The sequence below is a fragment of the Tamandua tetradactyla genome, chromosome 5, assembly GCF_023851605.1.
Source record: "Tamandua tetradactyla isolate mTamTet1 chromosome 5, mTamTet1.pri, whole genome shotgun sequence".
In the NCBI taxonomy this organism is placed as follows: Eukaryota; Metazoa; Chordata; class Mammalia; order Pilosa; family Myrmecophagidae; genus Tamandua; species Tamandua tetradactyla.
The window spans coordinates 32,371,799-32,396,258 of NC_135331.1; the positions used below are offsets into that span (position 1 = coordinate 32,371,799).

The 24,460-nt window shown below is 48.6% G+C and overlaps 1 protein-coding gene and 1 non-coding gene across 3 annotated transcripts; one reads left to right on the plus strand and one right to left on the minus strand.

The window, feature by feature from the left end:
* The first annotated feature begins 586 nt into the window (after positions 1-586).
* GAL3ST1 (galactose-3-O-sulfotransferase 1) lies at positions 587-24,036 on the plus strand. Of its 2 annotated transcripts, none has more exons than XM_077160560.1 (3): positions 587-670; positions 21,970-22,114; positions 22,830-24,036. In XM_077160560.1, the coding sequence occupies exons 2-3, from the start codon at positions 21,981-21,983 to the stop codon at positions 23,965-23,967; spliced, it is 1,272 nt and encodes a 423-aa protein (XP_077016675.1). In that variant the 5' UTR covers positions 587-670; positions 21,970-21,980; the 3' UTR covers positions 23,968-24,036. The 2 variants fall into 2 exon arrangements, with proteins under 2 accessions (XP_077016675.1, XP_077016674.1); XM_077160559.1 differs by lacking the exon at positions 587-670 and adding an exon at positions 18,448-18,813.
* LOC143685316 (U6 spliceosomal RNA) lies at positions 9,472-9,578 on the minus strand. Its single transcript, XR_013176562.1, has one exon. It is a non-coding gene; the product is annotated as a U6 spliceosomal RNA (small nuclear RNA).
* Positions 24,037-24,460: the final 424 nt, after the last annotated feature.

Below are 24,460 nucleotides of genomic sequence, written 5' to 3' on the forward strand. Positions count from 1 at the left end.
TGGGCCTGGAAAAGGAGGTGGGTCCTGGATGGGCACCTGCATCCCCACTGCCCTCCAGCCACACTGGATGCCTGGTCTAAGGTCACTGGCCTAACTGAACTCCCCCCAAAGAGTGCTACCACCTTGGAGCAGGAGGCTCCATCCCTTTCACTGGCTCCTCTGAGGGCTCCAGAACCTCCAGTCAAAGTTAAGCAACTAGTCCAGCTGCCTCCTTTTACCCAGAGCTCTTGTGCCCCCGCCAACCCGTTTCCCAGGCACCCTCGAGCTCCCTCCGGACTGGGGGCTACTGCCTGATGGTGGGACAATAGCCCCGTTGGCGCGACCAAAACAAATGAGCCTTGTTGGGCCCAGAGCGGGGGCGCCGCCTTGCTCCTGGGTGCGCTGAATGCAGCTTCTGTGCGCCCCGGGCGGGTGAGCACACAGGGGCCAGGCCGGGGCCGGGAGGGGGCCAGGGCCCGGGGAGCCAATTGGCCACAGCTCTGGGGGCAGGGCCAGGCCAGCAGCCGCACCTGGCCGGGAATGGGCGGGACGGTAGTGGCAGGGCGGGGGCATGGCCCAGGCCCGGTGGATCAGGGGGCCCCTGCTGGTGTGCCCGGCCGCCCAGTGAGCGCCCGGGCGGCGCGGCCCGGGCCGAGCCAGCTACGCTGAGGGCAAGGAAGACGGGGGCAAGGTAGGTCCAGGGACCCAGCACCCATGGCCAGCTGGCGCCCTGCTTCAGTCTACCCCCTAGGGTCCCTGCCACACTCCCCTAACCCCCAAAGTGGGGTCCCGCACAGCAGACCCCAGCTTGGTGCCAAGGTGGGAAGGATGGACAAGGGGACAGGGAGAGCCGTGAAACTGGGTTTCCTCACCTGCTGCCAGATGGTGGGAGCGTAGGGCCAAGGAGGGCACAGAGTGCTCGTCCTGCCCTTATTTCTGCCCCCATGGGGCCCCCTCCCCATTCCAGGGTTTCCTGAGTCCCTGGCAGTGTGATGGGTGGGGTTGGAAAAAGCAAGAGGCTGGAGCTGGGAGTCTGTTAATGATTAGTCTTCTTGGGCCTATGGCTGAGCCCTGGGGAGGAGGGGCAGGAATCTCTTCTCTCCCCACCCGCCCCCAGAAGGAAAGCCGTGATCCAAGCCCGGGTTGGGGGCCAGGGTAAAAGAAGGGTCCTCTCTGCTTGGGGAAGGCCCTGACGTTTACCCAAGGTGGGTGGGGCCCAAGACCACTGTAGAGGGGTGGGGGTGGGGGACGATGGAGCAAGTCCTGGTATCCAGGAGGGCTCTCACCCATAAGAAGTTCCACAGGCATCCGTTCCGTGAACCTGCACCCAGGCAGGGGACCAAGCCAGGCCGAGCCCTCAGTGGCAGGTCAGCCTTTTGGAAACAGCTGAGTGGAATGCAGTGCAAAACAGTGGCCCCTTCCCAGCACCGCCTCCCCCAGCTGCCTGGAGCTGGACAGGTGATGGAGGCACATCTGGCTGCTGTAACTTACACCAATAGAAGGAGGGAGGGTGGCTAGCCTGATACCTGATCGGTTTGGTTGCCATAGTAACAGGTGCCATGGAAATCCTCAAGGAGCGGAAGGTGTGGAGGATGGTCCTGTTGGGAGAAGCCAACTTCCTCCTGTACAAAGGGATTTGACCTGAGGCTCAGAGAGGGCAGAGGCTTACCCAGGGCCACACAGGAAGGAAGGACAAACCAGGGACAGAGCAGGCCCTACGCTGCACTGTACTGCGCTGGTATTGTCTGTTCCTCCCAGCGCTCCCCGTGGTAGGAGGCATTGCCACTATCTCCATCATCCACAGGGGAAAACTGAGCCTCAGACAGCTTCAGTGACTTGCCCAAGGTCACATAGTTCAGAGGTAGCTGGACTCCAAATCATGTGAGCCCTGCCCCCGCCCCCTCTCCCACCCTAGCTGCCAATCTCAGGACCCACAGCCCTGCCCAGGACTTCTCTGCCCCATGGGGTCCTGGCCTCCTAGATTTGCTGGGGCTGGGCCCAAACCCCCAGCCCAAACCCCTCCCCCTTTGCCTCCCTGGATCCCAGCTCTGCCTGACACTTGGGGTGGGCAGGCTGCTACCCCCGGAGCAGAGACAACAGAGCCCTGTTCCCAGCTGCCACCTCAGGCCGCCTTTATTCCCTGCTTCTCACTCAGGCAGACATCCTGCCCAATGGAAGCTCCCTGTGGACAAAGAAACATGCTTGCTTTCCGTGCAGCCCCTTCCCCTGTCACTGAGGGAGGGAGGAAGGGGTCCCTGTACAGCCCCTTCCTCTGGGCTATCCAGGGAAAGAGGCAATGATTAACCTGAGAGAATGATGCACAAAGAGTTGGGAGTTCAAGCATGGCCACAGGCTGGGAAGGGCATCGTGCTTCGCTCTGGCTGGATGAGGAATTCAGCCAACCCCCGCTGAGGAGCCACACACCACTTCAGAAAGGGAACGTCAGCTGCCCAAGCACAGATGCCCGTGGGGGGGTCACTGAGCTGAGAATCCCTAGGTGAGGGCTGGCGGAAATGGGCACCCAGGGGACACCTGCTGTCCTGTCTGCCAGTTCCAGGACAGAAATAAGGGGTAGGGGTAGGGGCAGCTTGGAGACCCAAGTACACCTGGTATGGGCACTCCCAGACCTGGTTCCAGGTATGCCTTGACTTGCTGTGAGACTATGGGGGAGCCCTTCCCTCTCTGTGCCTCAGTTTCCTTGGATGTGAACTCTGGAGGGACTTCAGGCCTGAGCCAAGAGAAATACAAGTCCTCAGAGTGGAAGGGTGGTCTTCTGGGCATCTGCACTGGGTTACATGCTGCATCTCCTGCTGCATGGGTCTGGGAGGGCCATGACAAGAAGTGGTAATATTGACTTGGCTCAGCCTGCCTCATCCCATTTGCTCCTCACAGCAACCCTGTGAGAGGCGCATGGTGCACCCATTTTACAGAGGAGGAGACTGAGGCTACAGAGGGGGAAGTCTACATCACCCAGCTGGGAAATGGTGCGGAAATCGTAGCTAGGGCATCTCCGAGCCTCCCGCCTCCGGAAGTGGAGAAAGGAACACATATCAGGGACTCAGGACCTTTCTGAAAAACTCTGTATCACTAAATATTTTTATACCCAAAGTGCCTGACCCTCCATTAAAAGATATTTGAGTACAGAGAACAAGGTACAGCGAATGCTATCTCCAGCTCCCATAGACTCACTTCTAGGGGGTTCTCAGTATTTGGGGAACAAATAAAGAAGTGATTGATGAACCTGTATCTTGCCACTTCCCAGTCAGAGCTATTCTAGGGCTTCTCAAATCTGCCACCAGGAAGGTTGATGACTTTGCCGGAACAGGGCAGTGTCACAGAAGTTACAGGATTGCTTCTAGTTCTGACTTTGCTGTTTGGACCCTTGGCAAGTTGCTGAGCCTCAGTTTCCCCACCAGTCACATCGAGTTAGCCAAGGGCACTGGGTGGGTCTGTTGAAGTCACAGGGGTGGCTGTTTTTTTCTAAAATACGAACATATTTTATTGCAAAATATATATGTGTGTGTGTATATATATATATACACACAGACAAAAGCAATATATTTCAAAGTACATTGTAACAAGTAGTTATAGAACAGATTTCAGAGTTTGCTGTAAGTTACTGTTCCCTAACTTTAGGTTTTTCCTTCTAGCTACTCCAAGACACTGGAGACTAAAAGAATTATCCATATAATGACTCAACAGTCAAACTCATTTGTTAAATCCTATCTCCCCTCTTATAACTCCTCCTTCTCCTTTGATCCTTCTCCTGATCTTTAGGCATATTTGGGCTATGCCCATTCTAACTTTTTCTTTGTTGGGAAGGGGTGTTAACAGTATGGGATAGGGGGATGGAACTAGTTGATGTTTTGTAGAGGCTGGCCCCTCTGGGCTTCAGGACATATCAGGAACCCATTAGAGGTTGCAGGTTTCTGGAAAATAATCTTAGTATGAAAAACTTTTGTAGACTCTCAGATACAGCCCTACATGTTCTTTAGGGTTAACAGGAATGGTTTTCCTTGGGGGTTGGCAAACTGTGGTAATTAGCCATATCTAGCTGAAGCTTGTGTAAGAGTAGCCTCCAGAATAGCCTCTCGAACCTATTTGAACTCTCTTAGCCACTGAGACCTTATTCTGTTACATTTCTTTTCTCCTTTTTGGTCCCAAAGGCATTTTCGATCCCCTGGTGCCAGGGCCAGGCTCATCCCTGGGAGTTATGTATGGCTGCTTTTGAAACTTTGGCCTGATGACCCTTTGAGATTAAAAAAAAAAAAGTTCTTTCTAAATCATCAAAAACCATGGGCCTCTACTTAGTCAGCAGGTGGGCCTGGTACCCAGCCGGCAGCCACTCCCCACAGCCTAAGGGGCACCAGGAGCAAATTCTCAGAGCCCAGAGCTTGTAGGTGGTCCTCTGAGCCAGCATGTTGGGGTGCAGCTGAGGTGCAATCTGGGTGGTAACTATTTCTGCTCCAATACCCCATTCCAGAGACGCCCAGAGCAAGGAAGGTCCTGGATTCCTCTCCCAGCTTCTGGAAAGAGGGCCTCCCTCTCCCACCTTCACCCCAGCTCTGCCACTGCCACTTCACAGTTCCTGTCCCAGCTCCCTTCCCCAATCAGAATACTGAGGCTCAGAGAGGGCAATGTCCCTGCCTCCGTCACACAGCCAGGACACCTGGCTCAGATTAGCTGCTTTTCCCTCCTTCTCTACCCAGACTTTGGTTTGGTTTTTCAAAATGGAAATATCTTTCTTGCTGTTGTTTTATTTTTATTGTTTTACTGACATAACACAAGTCCATTGTAAAATATATATAAATATATATTATAGAATCAAAATGTGCTGCAGATGTGTTAAGTATATATTTCCCCAGGTAATATCTTTTGAAAAAAGACACCGTTATAACCATATATAAATGTACACCTTTTCTCTTTCTATATAAATTCATTATGTACACATTGTACAGATTATGCAACCTGGCTTAATATTAGGCAACTTTTCAAAGTCTCTCTGAGCCTCAGTTTCCTCATCTGAAAAATGGAGATAAAGGTTTTATGAGCACTGGAGGAATTAATTAATTCCTGTCAAGCCCTTTCACAGTTTGTGCTAGAGAAATTAGAGCTTTTATTATCATCATCCTGTGTTGTTTCACATCATCATATATCTGGATATCATTTTAATGACTACATGTGAACTCCTATGAGTTCAATGACAGATAATATGTTTGAGTGCCCTATTGTTAGACATTTAGCTTATTTCCATTTTTTTTCTGCTTTGCTAAATAATAATATAATGAACATCTTTGCTTGCCCATTTCAGTCCTCTTGTTATCTACTTCGAACATATTCCTGCAACGAGAATCGTTGGGTTTGAGAACGATACTTTTAAAACTGTAATAGTTGCTATCAGATTTGCATTTCTGTAAACACTAGAGAAAGCCTTTTGCCACTCTTTTTTTTAAAAAGTGATTTATTTTTAATTGTGATAAAATACGTGTAACATAAAAAAAATCATTTTAATTCTTGACGTGAACAACTCTTTGACAATGCATACATTGACAATTCTGTATAACTTTCACCACTATTTCCAGACTCTTTTCATCATTCCAAACTATAACTTCTTCAAAGTATTTTGTATGAGAGAAGCAATACAGTATCTGTCCTTTTGTATCTGTCTTATTTCATTCAACATGACATCATCAGGGTTCATACATGTTGTCACCTGCACCAGCACTTCACTTCTTTTTATGGCTAAAAAATATTCCATTGTATGGATATACCACATTTTGTTTATCCATTCATCTATTGACAGACGCTTGGGTTGCTTCCACCTTTTGGCTCTTGCGAATAATGCTGCAGTGAACATTGATGTACAAATACCTGTCTGAGTCTCTGCTTTCGATTCTTCTGGTTTTATACCTAGAGGTGGAATTGCTGGGTCATATGGAAATTCTATCTGAGGAAACACCACACTGTTTTCCACAGTGCTGAACCATTTTACATACCCACCGACAATGTACAAGGGTTTCTTTTTCTCCACATCCTGGCTAACACTCGCTATTTTCAGTTCTTTTAATAGCAGCTGTGTTGGTTTGAAAGGATGTATGTACCCTAGAAAAGCCATGTTTTAATCCTAATCAGTTTTGTGAGAGCAATGGTTTCTCCTGATCCCTATTCAGTACTATAGGTTGGAAACTTGATTAGGGTATCTCCACGGAGACATGACTCAATCAATTGTGGGTATTAAGCTTGATTAGATGGAGAATGTGTCTCCACCTGTTCTTTGTGGGTCTTGATTAGTTACTGAAATTCTCTAAAAGAAGAGACATTTTGGAGAGCGTTCCTTTTGAGAATGAGGAGAGAGCCACAAAACTGCAACAGAGGGACGGAGACAACCACAGAACCCACCAGCCAGCGACCTTTGGAGATGAAGAAGGAAAATGCCTCCAGGGGAGCTTCATGAAGCAGGAGGCCGGGAGAGAAAGCTGGCAGATGCTGCCATGTTTGCCGGGTGCCCTTCCAGCTGAAAGAGAAATGCTGAATGTCATTGGTCTTCTTGAACCAAGGTATCTTTCTCTGGATGCCTTAGATTGGACATTTCTATAGACTTGTTTTAATTGGGATATTTTTTAAGCCTTAGAACTGTAAACTAGCAACTTATTAAATTCCCCTTGTTAAAAGCCGTTCTGTTTCTGGTATATTGCATTCCAGCAGCTGGCATACTAGAAAAGCAGCCATCCTAGTCAGTAGAAAGAGGTATCTCACCTCCGTTTTCATTTGCAATTCTTTAATGGCTAGTGATGTTGAGCATCTTTTCATTTACTTATTGGCCATTTAAATATCTTCTTTTCTTCTTTGGAGGGATGCTTTTTCAAATCCTTAGCCCATTATTTAATTGGGGTATTTGTCCTGTTGTTGAATTGCAGGAGCTCGTTATATGTTCTGGATATTACACCCTTTTCACATATATGATTTCCAAATATTTTCTCCTATTCTGTAGGCTGTCTTTTCACTTTCTTGATAATATCCTTTGATGCACAGAAGTCTTAAAGTTTGAAGTCCATTTTATCTATTTTTTTCTTTTGTTGCTTCTGCTTTTGGTGTAGAGTCAAAAAATCCATTGCCTAGTACAAGGTCCTGAAGCTAATTCCCTATGTTTTCTTATAAGGGTTTTATAGTATTAACTCTTATATTTATGTTGCTGATCCACTTTGAAGTAATTTTTGTATATGGTGAGAGGTAGGGGTCCACATTCAGTCTTTTGCACTTGGCTTTCCGGTTCTCCCAATACCATTTGTTGAAGAGACTATCCTTTCCCTATTGAATGGATCTGACACCCTTGTTGAAAATCAACTGGCCATAGATGTGTAGATTTTTCTCTGAACTCTCAATTCTATTCCATTGGTTTATATGTGTATCCTTATGCCAGTATCACATACTGTTTTCGTTACTGTGACTTTATAGGAAATTTTGAAGTCAGGGAGTGTGAGCCCTCCAACTTGACTCTTCTCCTTCAGGATCGTATTGCCTATTTGGGGTTCCTTGCAATTCCATATGAATTTGAGGATCAGCTTTCCCACTTCTGCCAAAAGGATTGCTGGAATTTTGATGGGATTGCACTGAATTTGTAGATTGTTTTAGGCGGTATTGTTACATTAACAGCATTATGTCTTCCAATCCATGAACACAGGATGTCTTTACAATAATTTAGGTCTTCTTTACTTTCTTTCAGCAATATTTTGTAGTTTGCAGTGCCCAGTTCTTTCATCTTCTTGGTTAAATTTATTCCTAAGTATTTTTTTCAATTATATGTTATTGTAAGTGAAATTGTTTTCTTGATTTTCTTTTCGTATTGTTTATTACTGGTGTATATAAACCCAACTGACTTCTGAGTGTTTGTCTTGAACCCTTCAACTATTGTGAATCCATTTATCAGTTCCAGTAGCTTTCTTGGGGATTCTTTGGGATGTTCTATATATAGGATCACTGCAAATAGGAACAATTTGACTTCTGCCATTCAAATTTGATTGCCTTTTATTTCTTTCTCTTTCCAGATTGTTCTGGCTAAAACTTCCAGGGCATGGGGATGTGGTAACAAGTGTGACAACAGACATCTTTGTCTCATTCCTGAAATTAGGGGAAACACTATCAGACTTATACCATTAGTGTGATATTCACTGTGGATTTTTCATAAATGCCCTTTATCATGTTGAGGATGTTCCCTCTTATTCCAGTTTTCTGAGTGTTTTTATCGTGAAAGTATGTTGGATTTTGTCAAATGCTTTTCTGCATCAATTGAGTTGATCATATGTTTTTCTCCTTCATTCTATTAATGTAGTATATTATATTGATTGATTGTCTTTTGTTGAACCATCCTTATTTTACTAGAATAAATCCCATTTGGTCATAGTATGTAGTCCTTTTAAGATACTCCTGGATTTGGTTGCCAGTATTTTGTTGCTTTTCTGTATTCATAAAGAATGTTGGTTTGTAATTTTCTTTTCTTCTAAAGTCTTTATCTGCCTTAAGTATCAGGATAATACTGAACTCAAAGAATGAGTTAGGACATAATCCCTCTTTGAGGCGGTTTGGAACTATGTACCCCAGAAAAACATGTTCTTAAACTTAATCCACTCCTGTGGGTGTGAAACCATTGTTAAGTAGGACATTTTGATGACATTACTTCAGTTAAGGTGTGGCCCGCCTCGATCAGGATGGGCCTTAATCCTCTTACTGGAGTCCTTTATAAGCAGAGTGAAATTCAGACAGAGAGAGAAACCCACAGAAACAAGAAGCAGAAAGTTAATGGAATCTGGAAGAGAAGGGAGAGTCAAAAGTGGCCACCATGTGCATTGCTATGTAACAGAGGAGCATAGGACCGAGGATCACCAGCGGCCAGCCCGGAATGCCAGTCTTGAGGAAGAAAGCATTACCTTAATGATGTCTTGATTTAGACTTCTCCAGCCTCTAAACCATGAGCTAATAATTTCCCATTGTTTAAGCTAACCCAGTGCATGGTTTTTGCTTGGGCAGCCAAGGAAACTAGGACACTCCTCTTCTATTTTTCTGGAAGAATTTGAAAAGGATTGGTGTTAAATCTTTCTAAAATGTTTGGTAGAATTCAGCAGAAACCAACCAGGCTTGGGCTTTTCTTTATTGGGAAGTTTTTAATTATTGATTCAATTTCTTTACTTGCTATAAGTCTGTTGAGGCTTTCTATTTCTTCTTGCATCAACTTTGGTAATTTGCAGGTTTTCATGAATTCGTCCATTTCATCTAGGCTTTCTAACTTGGCATATAATTGTTCATAGCACCCTCTTATACTGCTTTTTATTTCTGTAAGTCGGTAATACTGCCCCACTTTCATTCTTGATTATAGTTATTTGTGTCCTCTCTTTTCCTTTGTCAGTCTGGCTAAAGGTTTGCCAATTTTATTGATCTCTTTAAGAAACCAGCTTTTGGTTTTTTTGATTCTATCGTTTTTATTTTATTATATTGTTTTTTAATATGGAATGCTTCACAAGTTTGCGTGTCATCCTTGCACAGGGGCCGTGCTAATCTTATCTGTATCGTTCCAATTTTAGTATTTGTGCTGCCAAAGTGAGCACAAACTCTAAAACTCTATTGTTTTTATGTTCTCTATTTCATTTATCTCAGCTCTAATCTTTACCATTCCCTTCCTCCTACTAACTTTTGGTTTAGTTTGATTTTTTTGGTCCTAGTTTCTTTAGGTGTGAAGTTAGGTCTTTGATTTGTGATCTTTTTTAAAGGCATTTAGAGCTATAAATTTCTCCCCAGGCACTGCCTTTGCTGCATCCCATAAATTTATAAATTTTGATATGTTGTGTTTTTTTGTTTTTGTTCATCTCAATATACTTTCTAATTTCCTTTGTGATCTCTTCTTCGACCCATTGTTGTTGTTTTTTTTAATAGTGTATTGTTTAATTTCCACAATTTCAGCTGGGCCTTTCTGTCCTCTTTCTTTTCTTCATCTGTAGCTTGCCTGTTGAACACCTTGCTGGCAACCTCTGCCAGCATAGGCATGAGTGACTCATGTTCTAACTCTGACTTCTCTAACTTGTGCCAGATGACTGGGACACTTTTAAAAATGAAGTATGCTTTCAGGGTACACTGCCTTCTGGGTCTAAGGTAGTACAGAGCCTTAGACACTCCTTTAAGCCTCTTCAAGAAAGACCAAAGGCTCTTCTTGGGATGTCTGGTCTATATATTTGATCTTGTTCCGATTAACAGGCTTTCTCCTGGTGGCTTGTATTCCACCTCAGGAGCATATTCCAGAGTGTTCTAGCTTCTGTTGGTCGTAATCATCTAGGTAGTCCCACCCAAGAACATTGTTAGGGAAGGCTAAGTTATCTGGGCTCCTTATTAGGTGACCTGGTCCTGATTTTCCTTATCTCCTTCCTCCTTTGCTTTTGTTAAGATAGAGGTCTTTTTCCCACCATCAGTAAAATGTTCAGGATGGACCTTATGTTCGCCCAGGTTGGATTATGAGTGAGGAAAATATTTCTCATTAGGTTTTACTAGTTGAATCAAGCTGAGTTAGGTTGTCTAAGTGAACTGACCAGACAGGGTAAACCAAATACTGTGCCATGGAAAATTTAGATTTTGTATAAAATAAATCTCTCCTCCTTGGTCCCACTTAGGATAGGGTTTCAAAATATAGAGCCTATCACTTTTTTCCTTGTATTCTGATGCGCCTCAGTTCCAATCAGATCAGTCTCATTCATTTTTTTTAATTGAAGTTTGAACCTTTCTTTAGCTTTTTCAATAGTGGCTACATGGAGTCATTTTCTAGAATTAACGTAGCTCCATTAGTATTTACAAAGCTAGAAAATTTAATTCTGGGTCTTAGATGATACACAGATACTCATACTTCCAGGGTGTTACCAGGTTATATATAAAGAGCAAAGCAGTTTAAAATTCAGAATTAGCAAGTAAAGCCCAGGAAGAAATGTGACTGTTGTAAGAGCTTACAATCTAGGCTTCTTTTGTGAGCATCTTCCAAATGAAGCTGTTTCCAAAACAAAACATTTGTCAGTGACTTATTTCTAGGTTATTAACCACAGACTACAGCAAATGTTTTCTGGTTTGTTTTATATATATATATATATTTTTTTTTTTTAACTAGGCTTATGTTAATTAAGCAGAACATAATTTATAGCTCTGTCTTGCTTCTTGTTTGAAGTTCCTCTTTTTTATTTCTGAAGTGGAAGCGTTGACTGGCTTTTGACTGTAGTACTTTCAGAGATGCCTCAGAGTAAAATAATGTAACTGATAAGGAAGGTTGGTTGTTTTGTGACATATATTTTTAAATAACTAAAACTATGACTAGCAACATTGTCATCTAATATCATGCAGATTAATATTGGGATATAACTCAATGAGAACATAGGTTTTTAGAAATTTGTATAGTTTTCAAGTATTTTATTAATATAAAGTATTAATAACAATATTTTATTTAAATAAATTTGACCAGCAGAAAGTTAGAAAATTCCCTGTACTTTTTATAATATTCCTTAAATACCTCTCATGCAATTCATAGCATATTAAATGAACGTAACTACTTTTAGCACCTCAAGGGAAAGAACAAATTCTTTGCAATAGCTTGAAATGAAACGATATCTCTTAGGGTTTGCCTTGTGAAAGTAAAGTGTCAAAAGTTGTCAGGTTTGAACATTATGTTGAACAGGAAAATGGATTGCTGTGACACCATTTTTGTAACCCTCTACCTTGGTACGTGGCCGTAAAGAATTGAACATACGGGAGCTCATCCCAATTTTTGGTTGTTTGACAGAGCAAGTCCAGTGAAAGACAGTATTCAAAATAGTTCCAGTGTTTTAGTATGCACCTCAGTGGGCTCTCCTCTGGCATTGAGGTTGGCTGCCTGATTTCTCCATTGTGGAGAGGTGAGTGTCTTTATCTGAGACCACCTGCCCAATAGCAGTCCCTGATGGTTACTGGGAGCACAATTCCTGCAGGGCTTGGCCCAGATAGTGTTTCTTAATTTTCTTAGTAGTTGCTATGACCAGGATGCTATGGGATGGATTAAATGGCCAGCTCCTACTACGTCCTGAGACAGCAGGTTTCAAAGGATGTTCTCAAATGCCACTGCCCTAATTCCCAGGAGAGTTAATCTCTCCTTTCCCAGGGAATATTCCAACACAAAGGGAAGGACAAGACTTGGATTATTTTCCTTCAACCATAGGAGTTCTTGTATGATAAGGCTGGATATCCCTCTAAGAAGCTGGAGAAGTGAGGGGACAGCTTCTGCCGCCCCAACCCCCAGGAAGACTCTTCCCTCCTTCCAGTCCAGATCAAGTGTTTTCTCTGTGTTCCAGCAGCTCCCAGCCCCCCAACATGTCCTCCATTAAAGCACTGGCCTCCAGCTGTCTGTTTGCTCGAGGATCTCCTTACAGGGCTAAGAGACCCAAACTGCTGAAATGGGCCTTATGGACCCTGCTGTTGGGCCCACTGCAGGTGCTGAGTAAATACTCTATGTCTGTGCTCACCAAAGATGTCCACAATCTATTGATACGTGAAAAAAGACAAAGCAGATTAAAAATAAAAGGTGCCCCCCAAAACAGACCCCCTCCCCATCACCCATGTGGATGCATTGTCAGGTAGAATGAGGAGATTGTGGGTCAAAACCTAAAAGGTGGTGACCTCTGGGGATGGGACTCTGGTATCTTCTCCGTGATGCTTTTCAGTATTGTTTGGTTTTGTTTTCAGTGAATTGCTTTCATAATTAAAAAAAGAGCCAGTCAGATGGTGGAATAGGATGGACAGAGTTCAACCTTGCTCCAAGGAACAGCTAGAAAAGGGACGGGAGGGTAACTGAGATGGCAATTCTAGGGTGTGAATGACCTGGGAGGTTCTTCTGTACCACATAGGGTGGTCCTGGTTGCAAAAGCTGAAGAACTGAGAAGCAGAGAACCAGAGACTATCTGGCTGGTGCAAACAGCCTAACGTGGAAGCCCGGAGCCCTCAGGAGTGCACAGATGGGAGACGGACACCAGGAAGTAAGCCAAGCCACAGTCCTTGAACATGCTACCTTCGCCCCACAGCCCACGAACCTGAACCCCATCTCCCACCCCACTCCTTGAGCTCAAAGCACCCCCACCCTGCCAATCCCTTGCCCATGTACCAGCCCCACAACCCCGCCCCAAGCACACACCCTGCCCCAGCCCAACCCACCTCTCTTGCAAAAGTGCAGCCTCACCTGTTCCTCCCGAGCCCTACTTCCAAGTTCCCACCCTCTGCAGGTGGTGGACCAAGCATAAAGGTTACTGGCACTTACCTCCATACCCAGACTACACCCAACCCCAGCCCATACAGTTGTGTAACTCCACTGCGCCCTCACTGAGTTCTGCACAGGTGTGCATCATTTTATGCCCCTCCAAGATCTGCACATGCCCAAGGCCCCAGTCATGCCCTCCAGCTCCGGGCAAGCACAGACCTGTGCAGCTGGGCCACATCTGCCCTCAGCCCACACTGCCCCAAGCTCTGCACATGCGCACAAAGGGCCCCATGCCCTAGACTGATGTTCTAGTTTGCTAGCTGCTGGAATGCAACACACCAGAGATGGATTGGCTTTTAATAAAAGGGGATTTATTTTGTTGGTTCTTCAGAGGAAAGGCAGCTAACTTTCCACTGAGGTTCTTTCTTACGTGGAAGGCACAGGATGGTCTCTGCTGGTCTTCTCTCCAGGCCCCTGGGTTCCAACAACTTTCCCTGGGGTGACTTCTTTCTGCATCTCCAAAGGCCTGGGCTGAGCTGCGAGTGCTGAGATGAGGAATGCCGAGCTTCTAGGCTGTGCTACATTGCGATCTCTCATTTAAGCACCAGCCAATTAAGTCAAACGTCACTCATTGCAGCAGACACGCCTCCTAGCTGACTGCAGATGTAATTAGCAACAGATGAGGTTCACGTACCATTGGCCTGTGTCCGCAGCAACAGAACTAGGTATGCTCACCTGGCCAAGTTGACAACTGAATCTAACTAACACAACCGGTGCACACCAGGGCCCTGCCCCCTAGACCCTTGCACCTGCACAGCCATAACCTCCCCGCCGTTGGGTGTCCATGCTCACAAGCAACAGCGTGGCATCTCCAAACAGCACCTAGACCTGTGCTGCAACGCATCACCACACTGTTGTGCCCCGTCCCACGCCCTGCATTCTGCGCCACATCCGTCTTACAAATACGAGGCTTTAGATGACTCAAGAAAATCAACTTCCAAAGTAAACCCATCAACACATTCACATGCCACAAAGACAGCAGAAGATCATTAACCATATCAGGGTGGTGATAGATACAGCCCAGTCTAACAACCAAACTGAAACACCAGAGGACACACAGACGTTGGAACAACTAATCAAAGATGTTCATATAACGCTACTAAATAAAATAAGTGGGATGGCTAATGACGTAAAGGAGATCAAGAAGACACTAGAAGAGCATAAAGAGGAATTTGAAAGGATAAACAGAAAAATGGCAGCTATCAGAAAGGTCTGTAGACCAAATAAAAAATGTGCTAGAGACACACAACAGCAGATTGGAAGAGGTGAAAGAAAGAGTAAGTGAACTAGAGGACAGGACAGCTGCTTTCGAGTACTCAGAATAACAAATGGCAAAAACGATGGAAAATTTTTAATTGGAGCTCAGGGAAATGATAGACAAAACAAAGCACACAAATATAAGAATCATCAGTGTCCCAGAAGGAGAAGAGAAAAGGGCTAGGAAGGTTAGTTGAGGATATAATGAGGGAAAACGTCCCAACCCTTATAAAGGACATAAATATCCAAATTAAAGAAGCTCAACGGACTCCAAATAGAATAAATCCAAATAGGCCTTCCCCAAAACACAGTCTAATCAGTCTGTCAAATGTTGAAGAGAAGCAGAAAATTCTGAAAGTGGCAAGAAAAAAACAATCTACTATATACAAGGGAAACCACACAAAACTGAGTTCAGACTACTCAACTGGCACAATGGAGGTGAGAAGGCAGAGGTATGATATATTTAAGATCCTGAAAGAGCAAGCCTTCCAGCTAGGAATTCTGTACCCAGCCAAATTGTCCTTCAAAACTGAGGGAGAGATTAAAATGTTCACAGACAAACAAATCCTCAAAAAATTTGTCAACAAGAGACCAGCCCTACAAGAAATACTAAAGGGAGTTCCACAAGTGGAAAAAAAAAAAAAAAAAAAAGGAGAGGACGGTCTGGAAGAGGGCACGGAATTGAAGAATACCAGTCAGGCTAACTTAAAGAATAAAAAAGAAGAATATATGGATCTATCAAATAAAATCCAAAAGGTAAGAAGGTGGACTCAAAAAAGAGCCAGCCAAGGATGGTATCACTGCCAAGTGTTCTGGGAAGGGATCCCTCTGGCGGGACTTGTGGTTACCAGGGCAACTTCCTCACTTGGCAGGGGTTGTGTGGTCAGTGGGAAATCAGGAAATCTTTGCTTCCCTTGGTCGTTTTTACTCCCTCCCCACCCTAGCCACGACCCCCACCTCCTTCCTGACTCCTCTAGCTCAGGAGCCTGAGCTAAGCTCCCACCTGGACAAGGTTCACCGCATCCCTGCCTTTGGCCCCTGGGGTGACATTGGGCCTGTCATTTCCCCTCTCTGAGCCTCAGTTCCTACCTCTAGAAGGTGGGGTTAATAGCAGGAGTCCCCCCAGAGAGGTCTGTGAGGGTGTGTGAGATGATGGAGGGCCAATCCCAAGCACCAGACCCTGTTTTCTGCAGAGCCCCATGGTCATAAAATGTGGTTACTGCTGTTAGATGCCAGCTCTCACGCTTGCTCAGCTTAGAAGGTGAAAAAAGACCAGTGGGGTGTTGGAAAAGGCAGACGCCTTCTCCGAGCCATGTCCTGGACCCGATTCCGGGGCTCAGAGAAATTGAGACTCTGTGACCACTTCAGCTCTGGTATCTCATGGGTGCCAGGCTAGGACTAGCAGTGGGAAAAAAGCGATTCTGAGACAGGGACAGGTGAAATCTCATCAGATCCATCCTCTCAGCCTTGGTCAGACACTCGTCTGTCTCCAGGAAGACTTCCAAGCTGACTTACTCACTCTTCTGAGCTCTCACAGATTTTGGGCAAAGCTTGGTCCCAGATTTGGTTACATCTCAGCATCTAATAAGCTCTGGTGTTTGACAAGTCAGCTCTTGGGTAGGTGGCTTTACCTCTCTGAGCCTTTCTTTCTTCACCTGGGGAGTAGGACTGACAGTGGGGCTTGATGCACAGGGCAGCCATGAGACTGAAGTGAGATATGATATATAGAACAATCAACCTCCATGTCCCACTCCATTCTTTGTCCCTCCTGCAGCCTTTGAACCTGTCCTGAGCTCTCTGCAGGGCTCTGCAGCGGATGTGTCCTTGGCTCAAGGATGCCCGGGACCTTGCTAAGCCCTTGGATGAAAGAGTTGCCTGTTTGCTGGGGTCCAGAGAGGGTCGGAGTCCACCTGGGGGCACACAGAGGAGGCAGAGGGCAAGGACAGCACCTGCAGGGGACGGAGGCCTGCCACCTGCTCTCCCCAGGAGGGAACTCATGAATATTCATACAAGCTGGAGCAGGAGGGAGCCAGCCTGCTGCTGGGTGTCATTGGAGCATTCCTGTGTCCTGGTGGCTGCAGAGGAAGCCTGGGAGTCAGACGTAGCTTGGGCAGGAAGAGGAGAGGGGTGGCCAGCCGCGGCCGTAGGTGAGTGTGTCTCTCTCGGCCCCTTGGCCTAGGGGCCACTGGGATAGGAGGGCACCCTGAGACCAAAGCCAGCCTGGGGGCGATGCTCTAGGCCAGGAGGTTTACCAACCTGGGGCTTGCTTTCCCTGGGAATGGAAGGAGGTGAGTCCTGTTGTTCCTTCATGTCCTGGAGAGTGCCCATCTGGCCAATAGGACGGAGAGAGGGTGATATGGAATGGATAACCCAGAAGTGCTCTCTGCTGGCCAGAACAGACAGATGCACAGGGCAGCCATGAGACTGAAGTGAGATACGATATATAGAACAATTAACCTCCCTGTCCCACCCCATTCTTTGTCCCTCCTGTAGCCTTTGAGCCTGCCCTGAGCTCTCTGCAGGGCTCTGCAGCTGCTGTGTGGGTTGGGTGGAGTGGGGAGGGGGAGCCGTCTGCCCTGCTGATGTCCAGCCTCACAGCTGGGAAGCTGGGAGCCTTGGGCCACACACTGGTATTACCTTGATATTACCCCGGTCTTGGACCATCAGCTGCCCTCAAGCTCCCATCGTGGGTCAGTGGGCGCACACCTGGATGGGACCACAGCTGAGTCCCTGGGTTAGGTGGGGTGGGGTCATCATAACAATAGACTAGCAACAGTAGCAGCCCCCAGTCAACAAGGGTTGGCTCTGTGCCAGCCCCTGTTCACTTTCTTAGTGGGATGCAGAGGGAGGGATTAGTAGCATCATTTTGGAGGAGAAATGGAGGTTCAGAGAGGGACAGAGATTTGCCGAGGACACACAGGAAGGAAGTAGCAGGAATGGGTTTCAAAGCCAAGGATCCTGGCTCCAAGGTGCTGGCTCTGGGGGGATCTCATGTGTGGTCCATGCACGTGGTTCTCACACGTAGGCTCCCACGATATACATGACACTCAGATGCGTGATTCCCACATGTAGTTCTCTCTCACACACACACACACACACACACACACACACACCTCCACGGGGCTCTCACACCTAGGAGACTCCCATGTGCAGCTCTCACATACTTGGCTCTCGGTGAGATGTTTGCTGCCAGGACCGTGTTCTCAACCACCCTCTCTGCCCAGGTGTCATGTCCTACCCCGAGGGTCACAGCGGTCACCCTTCAAACATTCCCCAAATGCCAGGGCGTGGAGTCGCCCACTGCTGAGCTTCTGTCTCTGGCTTTGCTGGGTGCAGAGGTGACTCCTCCCCCTGCACAGCTGGGTCAATATTGATGATAATAATTAATACGTATCGATCACTTCCTGTGCAACTACATCTCTCCTAACAATTCTGCAAGTCGGCCCCACCACAGCCAGCCAGAGGCTCTGCCTGTGATCACAAAGGTCTGAGCTGACCTTGTCATTGTGTGGTCCATTGTACGTGGTAAGAAGAATGAGGCTCAGGGAGGTCGGCCTTGGATTCCTCCGGCTGTCAGAAAAGAAGGGGCCAGGCCACCAGATCTGGCTTGGCTTGCCCTCCCCACTTCCTGGCCATCAGCCCAGCCCACGGAGGCCAGAACATGCAATGCTCCCAGAACTGAGCTCCCTGGCCCTGCCTTGCCTTCTGTCATGGCACTTTGTGCTGGACCCACGCTCCAAACCTGGTGGGTTTGGGGCTGGGCTTGGGGCGAGTCAGGCAGGGACTGCCACAGTTAGAGCTGGAAGCTGCACGTTGGAGGTCAACAGACCAGTGTTCAAATCCAGACCCTGCCCCTGCCTTCCTGAGTGACCCTGGGCATGTCACATCATCTCCTGGAACCTCAGTTTCCTCTTCTGTAAAAATGGGGTAATAGTGGGGTCTGCTCTATGGGACGGCTGAGTGGAGTCAATGAGATATTTGGGAGAAGCACCCATCAGGGCTGGCTCGGAGTAGTGACTCACACATGAACGAGAGCGTGGGATGGGCCAGGCTCAGTGTTTTCCCTCAAGGAAATCAGCCAGCCTGGCGCTGGCTCGGATGGGAGAATGAACAAATGAAGGCGAGAACCAGTGAATGACAGGGGGAGCTGTTCTGGGTGAGGCCAGGTGGCACCTGATTGGTGGTTCCTGGAGGTCGGTCTGCCCCCTACTGCCTGGTGTCTACTAGAGTCTCCACCATTGCAGCCTCCAGGAGCTACAGAAACTGCCCGGGTGAGTGGGGGCTGCTGGGGCCAGGGGGTGGGGTGGGGGTGGGAGAGGACAGGTCGTAAGAATCCTAACTCCCTCCCCATTTTGTAGTCAGAGAAACTGAGGTCCAGGGCCCCCACCCCTCAGGGTTTGGGTTGAGTCTGAGATTCTGGGGGGGGGGGCAGGAGGCTAATGGAGGCAGCTGTGCTTCGTGGGGGCCCAGCACCCACTCCTTGTCAGGGGTGGGGCGGGGTTTGGGAGCCTACCCTGAGGATGGTGGCCATAGAGACCCGAAACAGGGCCCTAAGGGGTCAGCAGGGTGTACTTAACATTTTGTGCGATGACACACCAAGTGCTTTGCCTTGTGAGGTGGGCTCCCAACTTCCCCATTTTATAGACGACAAACTGAGGCTCTAAGAGTGTTCCTGGTTTGTCCAAAGTCACAGATCTGGATTGCAACCCAGGCCTGGGGGTTCCAGAGCCTGAAGGCAGCAGCACCTCCCTCTCCCGGGGACCCCCTTGTGGCCAGGTCGGGGCTGGCTGGCTCACCCCACCTCACAACTTTTATTATCTAAATATATTAGTACCCCCATTGCCCTTATTTCTAATTTAAAAACTAATGCATGCTTTTTAAAAAAATGTAACCATTGCAGAAATGCATAATATAGAAAAATATTCCCTTAACTACCCCTTCCCCAATTTGGTAGAAGAAATCACAGTTAAAATTTAGAACACTGCCTCCCACACACCCCCATCGTTTTTCTTACATATACATTGGGGGGGCCTATTGCATTGTGACTTTTTTTCACATAAATAGATCTTTAGGTGTTTCTGAGTCCAGCCACTTGACTTTGCCTTGTTTTATAAAAATACCTACAGGAACTCTCGCCTGGGAATGGACTTTGCTTTAACTGTCTCCCACCAATGGAGGCTGAGGTCGCTGCTAATTTTTTTTTTCTCTCTCTTTCTGACCGAGCTGCTGTAAATATTTTTGCACGAGACTTGCATGCAAGCTCAGGTATTTCTGGAAACTAGCTGAGAATCAGAGGGCTTGTGCCTTCCGCTTTAATAAAACTGCCCCCCAAAGTGCTCACAGCCCCCCCACCCCGGCCGTTGCCCACTCCTAGCCTGTCCGCTGCTATGCGGATGGACAAGGATATTGTATTTTTACGAGGGAAACCAAATTCCCTGCCGTAGAGTTTCTTCCTCTGAAAATTGCTTCTTCCTGTTCTTTCCTATGGGGAGGAATTTCTAGATGACACACCGAGGGCTCAGGGACCGGTGCCGGCCGGTCGGGGGTGCCTGGGGGTGCCTACACCCGGGAACAGGCTGGAACGGTTTGTGGGTGCCCCAGGTAAATTTTCCAGCGGAAAGTGCATGGCGTGTGCTACATGCACGGTCATGGGGCAGCACGTGTGACCTCTCCTAGTCCAGAGGCCCCGGGCCTCGTGCTGCTGAGCCGGGACAGGAGTGGAAAGTTTGGGGCCTGGCCTTGCAGTTAAGGGGAGGTGGAAAACCCCCACAAACCCCAGCTCACTCCTGGGCCCCTGCCCCCTCAGCCTAAACTGTCCCCATCACAGCTCATGCCTGTGCTGGTAGGGTTTTGCCAAAAAAAAAAAAAAAAAAAAAAAAAGCAAGTATTTCTCAAATACTGCATGGAACATACTTATACTAAAAATTATTTAGTATAATAATTTCTGTGAACTTAAAGGTTAACTGGGCATCCTGTATTTTAGCTGGCAGCCCTACCTGCTGGAAGGGGAGGAGATACGTGCGTGTGTATGTGGAGGGAGGTGGTTTGTGCATAGGAGCCTGACTGGCTGTGTGACTGCAGCCCTTTCCTTTCTCTCTCTGAGCCTCAGTTTCTCCTACAGACCAAGGGCCAGTGAGGAGAGGAGATAAGCTTTGGACTCTTATGGGGGCAGCTGGGAGTGGTGGCACAGGGGACAGTGGGGCTGGCTGGACCTTCCCAAAGGCAAAGAATTCAAGCCCTGGAAGGCTCTGTCTCATTCCTGTGTACAGCCCTCAACCCGGGCCTGGGGGACAGGGGAAAATTGAGCTTTGAAAGTACGTTTTCTTTTCCTTTTTCCTTAAGAAATTAAATAGCAGTGGCAATAGAACAATTACATAAAGTAAAAAAAAAAGAGAGAGAGAGAGAGAGAGAGAGAATGGTTTATCAGTAAATGATGGGAAACTGTCCATTTGGAAAAAATATTAGATTGCTTTATTACTTCATAGGCAAACATATATTTCAGGGTCATTGAATATCTAAACATAAAGAATAAACAACTTAAAGTCTAGATGATAATATAGGAGACAATTTTTCTAACTTTGTGATGTGGGAGGTCCCCAGAGCTTGCCAAGAACTCCAGTGTTTCACTTTGCTAAAGCTGCCAGAATACAATATACCAGAAACGGGTTGGCTTTTACAATGGGGATTTATTAGTTTACAAATTTACTGTACTAAGGCCATGAAAATGTTCCAATTCAGGCATCAGCAAGATGATACCTTCTCCAAAGAAAGGCCACTGGCATCTGGGGTTCCTCTGTCACACGGAAAGGCACATGGCAATGTCTGCTGGTGTTTGCTTCCGGGTTCCATTGCTTTCGGCTTCTGATTCCAGTGGCTCTATCAGCATTTTTCTCTTGGTTCTCTCTCATAAAGGACTCCAGTAAAGGGTTTAGACCCACCTTGAATCGGGGTGGGTCACATCTCAATTGGAACAACGTAATCAAAAGGCCCCACACACAAGAATGGATTAAAAGAACATGAACCTTTTCGGGGGCACATAACAGCTTCAAACCAGCACACCCAGAAACCACTGAGTGCTACTGAAATATTTAAACACCCCCAAATTTAAGATCGAATGGGAAAGATGCAAAAATGATGCTAAATCACAACAAAACCCCTCTAGTTTATTAGGAAGCCCAAAAAGATATTTTTAAAAAATAAGCTAACAAACACCGTGTCCCCACCACTCTGCTTAAAAATTAAAACAGACCCAGCAGCGGGACCTCCTTTCCGCCTCACTCCCAAACTGCCATCTGCCTCTCCTCTCCACTGCAAAGGCAGGTCCCCACGTCGAGGGCTGCCTCTCAGCTGGCATGGGCTGGGGTCCACGGTAGGGGCTCCCTGGGGCCTGCCTGCTGATGCTTGCCCCACTTTGTAACCCCCATCAGGTGCCTCAGAGATGCCGCTGCCACCGCAGAAGAAGCGCTGGGAGTCCATGGCCAAGGGGCTGGGGCTGGGTGCGCTCTTCACCAGCTTTCTACTGCTGCTGTATTCCTACGCTGTCCCCCCACTGCACGCCGGCTTGGCCTCCACGTGAGCAGCCTGCTGGGTGCCCGAGAGAGGGGGAGGACGGGAGGAAAGCGGGGGTGGGAGGAGGGATGCCCCCCACTCAGGGCCCTATCATTATCCCAGTGTCCAGCCCTGTGCCCATAACCACCTCCTGGGCAACGTCCCCAGCACCCTACCAGGCCCCTGCTAGCTTTGCCTCCCCGGTCCTCAGTATTATCCTCTGTCAAATGGATGCCCCACGGAGTAGGAGGATCAAACAACCCAGTCTGTAGTCAGGGCTCGAATTTGCAGCGTCTGAGGCCCCAGTGGGGGACAGTGGGGGAAACACATCCAACGTCATATGCCTGGTACTTGGGGTCTGGCTCCTGCCCATCAGGCCATCCCATCCCCACACAGGCCTTGCTCAGCAGGCCAAAGGCCTGACTTGGCATTTACCAAGCCGAATTCAAGGGAGTTGCTGATGACTGGTCCCTTCAGGCCCATGAAAACAGTTAGCTGCATGTGGCCCAACCTGACACTAATTCATGCCAAACGCTGGGGCCCGCTGTGCCCAATCCCCCTGTCATTGTCCCCAGTTCCAGAGAGGTGGGGTGGCCGGCCCAGAGACCCTCCGGTCCCCGGCCGACCTCCACTGTCCCCAAGATACCAGGACGGGAGGGGACTGGGTCCTCCCCCCACCCCACCCCCCAAATCAGCGAGTCTCCCTCCTCCCCGTCCCGCCTCTCCGTGTGCCCGGCAGGACCCCGGAGGCCGCAGCCCCCTGCTCCCCGGCCCCCGGCGAGCCCGAGGCGGCTCCGGCCAACAGCTCGGCGGGCGGGTGCCGGCCTCGGCGGGACATCGTGTTCATGAAGACGCACAAGACGGCCAGCAGCACGCTGCTCAACATCTTCTTCCGCTTCGGCCAGAAGCACGGGCTCAAGTTCGCCTTCCCCAACGGCCGCAACGACTTCGACTACCCCGCCTTCTTCGCCCGCAGCCTGGTGCAGGACTACCGGCCCGGCGCGTGCTTCGACATCATCTGCAACCACATGCGCTTCCACTACGACGAGGTGCGCGGCCTGATGCGGCCCAACGCCACGTTCATCACCGTGCTCCGCGACCCCGCACGCCTCTTCGAGTCCTCCTTCCACTACTTTGGGTCGGTGGTGCCGCTGACCTGGAAGCTGTCGGGCCGCGACAAGCTGGCCGAGTTCCTGCAGGACCCCGGGCGCTACTACGACCCCCGCGGCTACAACGCCCACTACCTCCGCAACCTGCTCTTCTTCGACCTGGGCTATGACAACGGCCTGGACCCGGGCAGCCCGCGCGTGCAGGAGCACATCCTGGAGGTGGAGCGCCGCTTCCACCTGGTGCTCCTCCAGGAGTACTTCGACGAGTCTCTGGTGCTGCTGAAGGACCTGCTGTGCTGGGAGCTGGAGGACGTGCTCTACTTCAAGCTCAACGCGCGCCGCGACTCGGCCGTGCCGCGGCTCTCGGGCGACCTGTACCGGCGCGCGACCGCCTGGAACCTCCTGGACGCCCGCCTCTACCGCCACTTCAACGCCACCTTCTGGCGGAAGGTGGAAGCGTTCGGCCGCGAGCGCATGGCCCGGGAGGTGGCGCTCCTGAGGCGCGCCAACGAGCGCATGCGCCGCGTCTGCATCGCCGGGGGCCGCCCCGTGAACGCCGAGGCCATCCAGGACGAGGCCATGCAACCCTGGCAGCCCCTGGGCGCCAAGTCCATCCTGGGCTACAACCTCAAGGAGAGCATCGGCCGGCGCCACGCGCAGCTCTGCCGCCGCATGCTCACGCCCGAGATCCAGTATCTGATGGACCTCGGCGTCAACCTGTGGGTCACCAAGTTCTGGAAGCTCATTCGGGATTTCCTGCGGTGGTGATGTTCCATCTCCTCCCTCCCCTTGAAGGGGAGACCTCAGAAGTAAAGGAATTTGTTGTGTTTTTGCTAATCAGCCTCAGTTGCTGGTGACTCGCGGGGTTCTGGGAAGTGGGGACCCCGAGGGGGCACCGCAGGGGCCTGCAGGATTGTGTTTTGATAAATATCCGTGTGGTCCAGGGGCTCACACAAGACAAGACTTCGAAGACCATGTGTGTGTACTGCACGTGTGCGTACATATGTGTGATTGTCCCAGCATTTCTACCAACCTCTCCCTCACATTGAGCACTGGGCATGCTCTGGGCACCAGGTCTATTCATCCTCACCCAGATAGAGTGGGGGTGGGAGGCTTTCATTATCTCACGCTAAGGTAAAGCAGGGAGCTCAGAGAGGGAAGATTACTCAGCCAAGGTCACACAACAAGTTTGTCTTAGGACTGGAGGGGCCGGGGGCTGAGTGGGAGGTTGATTGATTTATAGGTGATTGATAAATAGATA